Source organism: Salminus brasiliensis, chromosome 6, assembly GCF_030463535.1.
Source record: "Salminus brasiliensis chromosome 6, fSalBra1.hap2, whole genome shotgun sequence".
NCBI lineage: Eukaryota > Metazoa > Chordata > Actinopteri > Characiformes > Bryconidae > Salminus > Salminus brasiliensis.
In genome coordinates this window covers 37,086,523-37,098,124 of record NC_132883.1, presented here as the reverse complement: position 1 = coordinate 37,098,124, position 11,602 = coordinate 37,086,523, and the positions used below count along the sequence as shown (strand labels likewise).

At 39.0% G+C, this 11,602-nt stretch overlaps 1 protein-coding gene across 6 annotated transcripts in view; it reads left to right on the top strand.

The window, feature by feature from the left end:
* The first annotated feature begins 1,776 nt into the window (after positions 1-1,776).
* The window catches only part of espn (espin), a 55,194-nt gene continuing 45,368 nt past the window's right edge, over positions 1,777-11,602 (top strand). For all 6 annotated transcript variants that reach the window (XM_072682265.1, XM_072682266.1, XM_072682262.1 and 3 more), the window contains exons 1-2: positions 1,777-2,705; positions 7,591-7,784. In XM_072682265.1, coding sequence (XP_072538366.1) covers positions 2,412-2,705; positions 7,591-7,784 — 488 coding nt within the window. In that variant the 5' untranslated portion in view covers positions 1,777-2,411. The remainder of the gene's footprint in view (positions 2,706-7,590; positions 7,785-11,602) is intronic.

Genomic DNA, 11,602 nt, shown 5'->3' with positions numbered 1-11,602 from the left:
AAGGCGCTCGAGCGGAAAATCTGGCTGAGTGGCATATGGAGAGCGCGCGATGTGATCGGTGTAGAGAGTGAAAAAATGCGTGTTTCCGTCATTTAAACTCGCAGAAATATAAAGCTGATAGAATAAAAGCAACGTTAATAGCGTTAAAGCAATGCCGCTGCGTTTCAGTTTAATATTTCTGCTCACGTTTGAGTGATTTAAGTAAAAAAGTATTAATCTTCTTTACGTTTTTAATCATTTAATTTATTATAAAATGATAGAAATTGTACAACAGCGAATCCTGTAAAAGTAAACGTACCAACGAGGTTACATTAATGAAAGAATCTGATTAAAATACTGAGTGACTCACAGAAGAGTGTATAAAAGACTCATTTCCACGGTCAAAACGCTGTAAATTCTACTTGATGTTTAAACACATGCTTTCTGTAAATTACCAGCAAATAGCCTGGATAAATCATGGGTTAATCAGATGCATTCAAAGGGAAGTTACTGTGCACGAAATAATAGTAAATAACTGCAAATAAATAATAATAACAAATATACCTAATATATAAGTTTACTACACCTACTGGTGAATTCCTACAGGGTGTCTTTCTTTTCCTTTACAGTGCAGACTAAGTGTGACCACTTTCTAATTAAATAAATAAACATTCATATTAATCAGAGTAGGATTTAAAATGTGTTAGGTCCTATTTTTTTCTATTTGGATCATTCTGATCTAATCATTAGAAAGCTAAATTAAAAAAAGACAAAAGCGAGGTGTGATCAACAGCAACCTGCAACACAGAATTACAGTTAACCTAAAAAAAGGATTATAAATTAAATATCTAGTTGAATTTAGATTATTTGCAGTGTAAAAACTGCTCATGACTTAAAAAAACAAAATGGGTTAAAATTGCAGGTAAACTTGTAAGTATATGGAGCTTAGTTGTTAGTCTAGTCTACCCCCGTTTACAGTAACTAGATGGCTCTTAAAGACCGTGTCTGTCTCACTAAACTTTTATTTATTTATTACTTTATTTTATTTTATTTTATTTAAAAAACACTCTGCAAAGCTAAGATTTACCGATTCCATTATTTACCCCTTTTTGCTTCATCATACAGGCATTGTTCCAACGCTCATAAATAAAGGTTATGCTCGTCTGCCATCTATTGGTGATACGCGGTAGAGTCGACTCGACTCGACTCCCACACCATTATTATTCCCAAACGTCCCGCAGTCCTTCCTAAATAATACAGTGCTGCCAACGTTTACCGTTTACTCGGGGTGAGATTCGGAACCTGAACCGCCTTGCCTTCAGAACAATGCTGCGGCCGGTTCAGACTGGGTTTGACCAATGAAATATGGAAGGCCGGTGTAGGAAACTTAAATTGATTCATCAGCCAAATTCACTTTATTTTAATAAGGGAACGAGTGGTCATTAAAATGCGTGAGAAGTGGCAAAGCGCCAACTGCGTAAGATCCGGCATCTCTGCTATAATATAGCTAGCTACTTGCCTGAAACACGAGTGGGAAATGTCAAAAGCCACAGTTTACACCACATTCCCACAGCTAAAGCACACGTTATTACAGTGTAATAAGCCAGTAGCAGACCAAGCGCTGAAACGCTGAGGCGACTCAAAGGCCTGGTCTAAAACGAGCAGGCTGCTCGACACAGGTGCGCCATTTGGAGGAGACTGTCTGTAGTTACCGTGCGCTGTGCCTTTAACGTTTGAGCCGATTTGAGTGGAGCCGAGAAGCAGCCAAAGCAGCTCTCCTCCTCCCCTTGATGGATTATTCAACAAGTGGTTGAGGCAGGCGGGGAAGGTGGCTGAGGTAACCCGGGCACATCATAAACTAAGCTTTTTAAGGTAGTTCGCGTCGCTGGAAATGTAGACGAACTTCGCGGGGAGGAGAAGAAAGTTGGGCCACGGTGAGAGAAACGGGGGAGCGCGAGCGACAGGTGCAGAGAGGTGCGCGAGGAGGATCAGCGCCCAACGGATAGCTATCTAGCTAACCTCACAGGTTTCTAACAGGGACGAAATGGACCGTAAGCAGTTTTGTCTTCGGGCGGTGGCTAAGCTGTACTGGCTTCTTCGTGTCTTCACTGTGAAATCCCTGTTTTATCACTGAGGACGGTTTTTTAAACGAAAAAAACATGAGTAAGGGCTTCGTCACCGTGTAACCTGACTGACACACCGCCCGTTATGTCCGTGCTGGCGTCATCTTTAACCTGTCGACATGTTAGCTCACGTTTGTACCTGAGGAGGGCCACAGAAAAGGGATGGTAAGACGTAAAACCCGTCGCCACACGCTTTTCTGAATAAATTATAGCTGGCTACAACTTGTAAGAGGCGTCGCGGCGGTGAGTTTTTACAGCTTAATGGTGAACGAGCCGGGCTCTTTTCGGGGGTGTTGAGTGGCTATCGTCATGGTGGCGGAGAGGACCCTTCTCGCCGCCCGGCAAGGCGACATTCAGACTCTGAAGGTGCAGTTAGCGGAGAAAGTTCTGGGCAGGGATGTGAAGGACGTGCTCGGAGCCACCCCGGTGCACCACGCCGCTCGGGCGGGAAGGTTAACGTGTCTCCGGTTCCTTGTGGAAGAAGCGGGTTTGCCGGCGGACAGCGTGGCCAACAACGGCGCCACTCCGGCTCACGACGCCGCAGCCACGGGGAACCTGGCCTGCCTACAGTGGCTCCTAACGCAAGGAGGCTGTCGAGCTTCGGTGAGTATGTGAGGCTGAGGTGGTCGTCTTTTTTTAAAGGTAGTACTAGTAAGTCGATGCACAGGTAAAAAAAAATAAAAATCTGTCAACTTTTGTCAAACTCTTGATTACATTCACCTACCTTAAATATAGTCGCTTAATTAAGACATGTTTGTGTCCAATGTTTTGCACTGAGGTAACGAGCCTAACGAAGCTAGCTAGCTAACTGGTAGATAATGCAAGTTGTGCCTCATTGGGCAAACTGATACCCTAATCTATCACACATGGTCTTAAACTATTTCAAGTTATTAAAATCATTAACATAAATAGACTGACTTATAATTTCTGACACTGCAGTCCATAGTGTTACATTAAAATGGATCAGCCTGTGAATGAGATTTAACTAGGATACTGTTATCCATTGATTTGAATAAATCTAGCTAGCCTTCAAGGTGGCTACTGCTGTTTTTGACTATGTGACATAGAAGTGATTCTGTCGATATTAAAAATAATGTATTATACAGACAGAAACCACATACGGTAGTATGATTGAGATTACGTAACAACTCAGTACAGTTATCAGTGTACTATTGGTTTAAATACAACCAAATCTTGACCTGCAGCCAGGCCTCATACTGCACTGTCACTTACAAAATGACACATCCATCTGTCCGTCCACGGTGGAACAAATGCTGCCTAATGCTGACGCTGTTAAGTCCCTTCTCATTATTAGGATGGGCCTTGTCACACTCATTCAACCTTCAGCCCATGGTCAAAGGGTTTACTCACCTGTACGCGTTAGGTTGGCTTCATCAGTCTGAACTCTTCCCGTGGAATATTCTAGAGGATGTAGCCTAATATTTACGCTTTAATGGCAAGAGGCAGGTTTCTGAGTGTCACGCGCAGCTCAGTTCAGTTTACGGCTTATCCAAAAACACTAATTTCCCATTTAACAAAAATATTGCATTAACTGTTTAGGAAGTACAGAGGTTGAGTAACAGATGTGAACCGTTCCCTTATTGTCTAATGATAAATTTATGAGATAAACCTTCTGAAGTTGATTACAAATGTTGAATTTGTATTTGGTAGCCTTTCCTGAGAACCTTCCTGAGAGGTGGCACCATGCCTAAGGGCAGGCGTGGGCTAGAGGGGTATAAAGCCCCCTAGCATTGGAACTGTGATCAAATCCTCACAGCAATGTCCAACATTTTGTAGAAAGCCTTTTCTGGACGTTAGAGACTGTTACTCCAAAAATGCAGAATAAGAACTCTTTGTAATACACTTGATTTCAGAGGAAACAATCCTAATACTTTTGTCTATATAGCATAATATTACATCATCTGTCAAACATGGTGAGGGCACTGTTATATCATGGGCGTATATAACTGCCAGTGGAACTGGGTCAGTGGTGTTTTGTTGATGATTTGACTGCTGAAAGAAGTAGCAGGAAGAATTCTGGACTGTAAATTGCTACACTGTGCTCGGATTCAGTCAAATTACATTACAAATTACAGTACAGTGATTTATCAGTCAGCTCTGTTATCGTTACACTGTTTAAACCATTTAAACCACGTACAGAGTTACTGACATATTTCATCATCTCTAGTTGAGCTAACCTCAAACTGGATTCCATACGGCACATCTACAAACAGAATATTAAGAATTTTCAACACTATCGACACAATATTGTTTATTACATATTAAATGAGCGATTCATTCAATATTACAGCAAGAGATCTGATCCACAAATTAAACTGTTGGTGTATCCTCAAAATGTATATGAAATAGTAGCACTTTCCCACCATAGGGAAGTGACATCACAGAGTGCAAGTATTTTATTAGAACTGTTTCTAACAGATTTTATGCAGTTTTATATAAATAAAATAGAGGTAACATAATTGACCTGAACATTGGGACAAACTATATTTGTACTGAATTACTAAAATTACATTGACATATTTTCACAAATAATAGCTATCTATATTATTATAAAAAGAAAAATACTGAAAATTAGGCTTTATTTATTTTATTTATTTATTTATTTAATTAGGCTATTTCTTGTTAATGCAAGCTGAATGTATAAATCAGGAGGTGAAGACTGTAAATACTGTGCGGGATGGGAATCATTTAGTTAGTATTTTGTGTATGAAATAGACATCAATCATTATTAATAAGGATAATTTAACAAAATGAGTATAAATCTTTAAAACGGATTCAATAAAGATTCCATAAAAATAACAAAAGCTTTATCTGGGAGATGTGAAATGGACCCCAAATTATAGAATTAGCCAATTGCATTATTATAGATGTCACAATCTTGGTACCTATTAAAACTACTGTAAAGAAACAGAGTTGAGACATTTTTCTATTCTGGGAAAATTAGAAAAATCTCTGGACCTCCCTTTTTATTTAAAATATTCGGGAAAGTGTTCAGTCATATAATTCCATACAGCAAGGCCTTAGGTTTCTGCACCTCTCACTGGTATTAAGAGTAAGATAAGATAAGATACTTATGAGAAATAAGAGTTAAATCAGGTTGAACCATAAAACCAGAAATGTCCTGCATGGCAAAACTCCAGTGTTAAATTCACTCTTACAGTGTGTACAGCCAGGCTTAAAGGAACACTTTGAGGGTTAGGTTTTAGGTGTTAATTCAACACTAGGGATTTTCTGTGTGAAAAGGCTGTGCACATGTTGAATAGGTGTAATCCTAAACCGAACAGCGTGGTTTTGTTATGTGTTGTTTTCCATAATGAACAAAAAGAAAGAAAGGTAGACAGTATTCTCTCATTTCTCTGAAGTAGGTCTGGCTGCTGGAAGCAGGCTTTAAATAGGCTAGTGTGATGGACATTCTTCTAAGGATTAGCGATACTCTGCGGCCACACTAAGAATGAGCAGAACAAAGGCATCCAGGAAGTTATGTTCACAGTTCACAAACTACGAGACAGCCTGTTTCGATTGTACCTCTCTCAACATCACCTCTTATCTCCAGCGATGAGCCGGACCAGTGCTTTTACAGTGCCATATCGTTCTTTACTTCCTTTCCTTATGGACACCGGCACAACAAGGGGGCTGTTTTTGATGCGCCCTCTGATTTGAATATCTTAGAAAGGCTGGTCTATTTGCATGATTCCTCTGTTGGAACATTGCCCTCTACTGAGCTTCCTGATTCAGCCCTCAGAAGATCACTGATTGTTTTTTGTGGAAGGGGAAAGAGAATCACAGGGTGATCCTTCATCAGGCTGCGATCGGGACACAGCACAAATATTACATATCTATGGATTTGGATGTAGTAAGTTATACAATTAATTACATTCCTATGCGATTTACATTCCGTATCAGAATTGATTTCTTCCTGCAATACAAGATGGGACTGATATGATATGACACTATTTTTCTGACAACAATAGTAATACATTATAAATTATCTCTTTCGTTTACAAACTTTCATGTTGTTTGAAGCACCTTTATTTTTAAGAGTGTATGTGGTATGCTTTGTTTGGAGTGAAAAATGCTCAGATGGTTACAGCCCTGTTAGTTTGTCCCAGAATGAAAGACATTGATTATCTTTTTCTGCTGCGTGTGAATATAATGAATCCATTATACAGTTTTGGTGCTTTGGAATTGCGTGTTTCACAGATGTGTATTCCTGACATGGGTTTTGCTTTTGGAAAAAGACAAAACAGGTTTACACTATGTAACTTTCATTATTCAGCTATGCCAAGGATAAATCCAATTTAACATTCTAGGGCTCATTTCTAGACAATATATTATAATAATAATAATAATAGCAATAAAAATAGCAGTGTTGTATTTCATTTTCCAACTTATTGTTAGTCATTTGATATTAGTCAAATAACAACTAATACAATGTAATGGTTTAATAAGGGCCCAGTGAGTCACTAAATGGTCTGAATTTGGGGTTCAGCACTCAAACACAAACATCCTAAAGCAGCTAATACTAAACTACAGTATGCATATCAGCATAAGAAGACAAAACATCATTTTACTTATCTCTACTAAATGCTTTTTACTCAAATGTAAAAAGGGTGGTGCCTGTGATAGGGAACATGTAACCAGAGCACCCATTTTCTTGTTCCATTCGTTTTTGTGTTTCATTCTTTTCTCCACTTATTCACTAACCTGGGTTTTGTCCCCTGGATATTGAAAGTGGCAGGTTGTACTTTGTTTTATGTAAAATAAACCTTGGAAGGCTAAATTACTAAATTGCTTGAGTTATATGAGCTGCCACCCAAATGACTGAAGAAAACATTTTGCATTGCTATTAATCAGTGTTGAATGCTTCTGTATCAGATGATCGAAGAATGATCACAGTGATTCTGCCATACAGTTACCTGATATTCTTTTCTTCAGTGTTTTTTGTAAATTAATTAAAACCACAACATTTGAAAAAAATACAAAGGATTCATATTAGTATGTATTTGTATTAGTATACATTTGTTTAAAAAAAAATCATTTTATGTTTGTTTACTTCGGCCAGTTATATAATATAATACAATACAGATTCTTATATCACTCATACACCATCGCTTTCACATGAAAACTTTGTTTTTCTATTTATTTTTGAAAATGGGAACTACTCTTTACACCTTCACATTCAGTATGAAATTGTCTAAAATGACTTGAAATCCTTGACCATTGAACACATTAGCCTTTTACATCTCATGCTTGCCCAAAGTTACCATTTCAGAGATGTAGGGTTGTGTTGTGGCCGCAGCAATGCAGTCTTTGAGCACATGCTGTGAGTAGATTCTAATTATTACAGATTGATTCAGCTTGTAAGTCACACACTCACTTGTAACTAACTCTCCCAGAGATTAGTGCAGTAAACGGTATTTAAAGTCCTGCCAAACTGCAATCTGTTATGTCTTTCTCGTATTTGCAGGATAAAGACAGCTCAGGAGCCACCGTCCTCCACCTGGCTTCTCGCTTCAGCCATCATGAAATCACTGACTGGCTACTCAAGAGTGGAGAGGGAAATCCCAGCATTGCCACAGATACGGGAGCTCTGCCTGTTCACTACGCTGCTGCTAAAGGGGACTTGCCCTCACTCAGACTACTACTGGGACACAGCCCACAGTAAGATAATTTAGGTTTACAGCTTGTCTACTATGAAACATCATAAATCTTTTCTTTTCATTAATAGATGTAATCCCACAAATTAATTAGAATTAAAGTAGGTCATCATGTGATATCCGTTTAAAAAAATCCCCAAAAAATTGTAAACACAATTCAGGTTCATTAGGGTTCACTAACCCTACATTTTACCGCACACCTATACCATAGCAACAGCTTAGCAACCAACAGCTATACCATAGCAACATCATAGCATCACTACTAGAAAACCGTAACAGCCAGTGAGAACTATCAATTAAAACCAATAATGGATGAAATGGAGTGATATTAGGTCTAGGGGACTTAATCTTTTAGACTCCATAGACCTTAAAAGACCTTAGTGCTCAAAGGACAAGTTTCCCAGACCCAAATAAATGGGAGGTTTAGTGATGATATGCCATTGCCATTGAAATTGAGTCTGAGACTAAGCTTAATTTCTGTCCATGAAACCATCCCAAAGTGTCTGCTCAAAGCCGACCAAAGATCAACAAAGGATTTTCTTCCATTAATGGTGCCAGGGCACTTGACTCTAGGAACCTGGCAACAAGCCTTAACCTCCTGTCCCCTTGTTCTAGTGACTTTGCCTGGTTTTGAGGCTACACTGTACAACTAGATTAAAGAACCTTGTTCACAGAGAGCTTTCTACAGTATCTAACAGCACATATGGGTTATAATAGAGCCCCAAGACAGAAGCTTGTCAGGCAGATTTCCTGAAAAGATGCAGCTCTGTTTCAGTATCTAGTAGCACATACGTAAGAACAGAAGCACATCCAAATTCTCCTTGCTTTATGAGAGAAAACCACACCTTCAGTGACTGTAGTGTGAAAAGTGACACTGGATACCATTAAAGGACGAGGAAGTCTGAGAAAGTAGCCCGGAGGTCTAGGCGGCATCCCTTTCAGCTAGAAGGGTTTCATTGTTTCCCACAAGTCTAAAACAAACTCGGGGGAGTGCTGTTAGGGGGGTGAGGGACATTTGTTGACTATATAATGCTGTAATGTAAACTCATCTTAGCATTTGTTTGCTTATTTGGTTATTCAAATAAGACATTAAAAAGGGGGAATGTAAATCCTTCTATGCTTTAGATTCAACGCAGCTCATAGACTTGGCTGAAGGTTTAGGTAAAAGAGTGATGCTTTGCTTTAGTGACACTGTGTGCCCTTATTGATTAATTATCATATCAAATATTGTCACTGGACTTTGTTGAAATGGGATAAAGCAGAATTTATGGATGTCCACATATTCATATTCGACATAGAGAAAAACAGCAGCTTTGCAGTGAGCTGTCGCTCATTCCCTCTCATTTGCCCCACACACAAGTTTACACCTACTGTTGCTAATCAGCTCTGTCTCAGAGGGCCCCTATCCCTTGGGCCTAACCCTGAGATATGGCTCTGATGGCCTTGTTATTGTGTTTTTTCTATACACACCAGTGCACATGCACATGCTTAATGAATGTTCCCAAGCATTTCATGCAAATTGCAACTCAGGAGGCAATCTTGTTTATTCTAAGGTCTTGTTGTAACTCCATTCACAAACCGGAAATATAATTTATATGCCCTATTCAGGTCTTCAAACCAGTTTGCTTGGCTCCCAGCTGTTTTATTCTAACACAAAGCCTCAGGTGTGTTGGAAACAAATAAATTTAACAATATATAATGTCAATAAAACAACATATGCTTCAATGTTGGTGCTTTCCACTGGGCAGTGCAAGAAAGTGCCGTACCCTCGTCTGGTACCAAACAGTGGTAATGAGTAGGAGAGGTACTGTAGCTTTGTGAGCCTCTGTGCAGCACAGTCAGCATCCATACGCATTCATCACTCAGTCAAATTGCTTTTAACAGCTGAGTACACAGTTGTGTTTAGTAAGGAAATGCTAATCATAAGGACATGCTAATCAGTTTAATTGCTGTATGAAAAAGTCAGCTAAAGAATGACACAGAACACTGGAGCAAGAACAGAAAAGTCATTTTTAAAATATGTTGGGTTTATAATCCATACTGCCAATCAGCTTCAAAATTCTGCTTAAATACGGTCTGGCTTTCCTGGCAGTGGAATCAACGACAGATTGAAGCATTACCTTCAAAAAAGTGCTATATGACTACATAATAATCATAATAATTGTTAATAACATCTCATTGGAAATACAATCAGTTAAGTTAAACTATTCTGGCCCCCGAATTGTTGTTGGGCATAGTAAAAGAGAGCAGTGTGTGGAATTTGAGCTTTTTGTATAAATAATATTTGTACCACTATATTAAATAGGTACAGTGCTGCCTTTATTGTTGAAAGCACTGTATTGTCCAAGAGCATGCATTCAGACTGCTAAGGGCTTACTATTGACTTATTATTGCTATTTACATTTACATTTACTGCAGGCATCTAGCTGATGCCTTTATCCAAAGCGGCTTACAAGATTACTCGTATTCCAGAGTTTGGCCAATGTAGTGTTGTAGAGTCCTGCCCAAGGATGGTTATTGGTGCAGTGCAACATAAATATCCAGACTGGGAATTGAACCCTAGTCTTCCACATGGTGTGGTAGCTTATTAGCGGAAAGCGGTGTTCCTGGTTGCGGCACACCAGACATTATTAATTATCATTAATGACTCATTTTAAAGACACTTATCTGAACAGTTAGCCTTTGATTTAAAGTTGTCCATCTATCTCTCTATCCATTCCTCCATCTATCGACATACATTTACCGTTAATTCAGTAGACTTTGATCTTAAGGCAGCAGTCTAGATCGGTGCATGCTGATTACCACAAAGCCATTGGAATAAGTTACTTATTACTCATTTATGAGAGTGTCATCTTTAGTAAAGGGACATTTTCATAGCCACATTATTCAGATGATGTAAACAGTTGCCTTTTGTCTGCATGGTGGAGAAACATCAGCATTGACAAATTAGGCTTTAAAAAAGAAATAAGTAAATAAAACAAACGCAAGTTATATACAACCATGTACTTGAACCATGGTAAGTCTCAGAACTTTGGTAGCTATGTATGAATCTTTGTATACAAATATTTTGAAAAAGCATTAAGAAAACTCTCATAAGGGAGCCTTTTTGAAAATATTGTTTGCTTTACATATGCACAGAAATGTTTTAGTAGACAGCAGGGGCTGCATTACAATGCAATTTAGCTTGTAAAGACTTAAAACATCACCTTTTGCATTAGGGCTTCACATGTGCAGTAGATCTTCTAATAAATGCATTCAGCTACTTTAACTTGTACCCGTTGCTGACACAGATGTGCAAATGCACATATACACACACAGCTTGTCTAGTCCCTGTAGATAAGTATTGCCAATAGAGATGGGACTCTCTGGAATAGACAAACGTGAACCTATTGGCACCATGCCTAATGCCAGGCATGTGCTAGAGGGGTATAAAGCCCCCCAACAGCAGTGGAACTGTGTTCTCTTGAACAATGGTTCTCTACCAATACTTTTGGGGTGATTTGTTGATGAGATGGGGTGGTGATCATCCAACATCCTGACCTCACTAACGCTCTTGTTTGCTGAATGCAATCAAATCCTTACAACAGTGCTTTAAAATCCAGTGTAAAACCTTCCCAGGACAGTAGAGACAGATACCCTTGATTTTGGAAACAAGTAGTAGAGTGATGTAGAGTTTGTATAATGTGATTGGTATGGTGTAGTGGCAGAACACGTAACAAACTAGACTTTGATTCCCTGGCCAGGCAAGCACACCACGCTGCACTAGTAAGACACAGCAGTCTCGATTGGAATCTTGTCTCTTAGAAGTAGAGAAACCTTGGT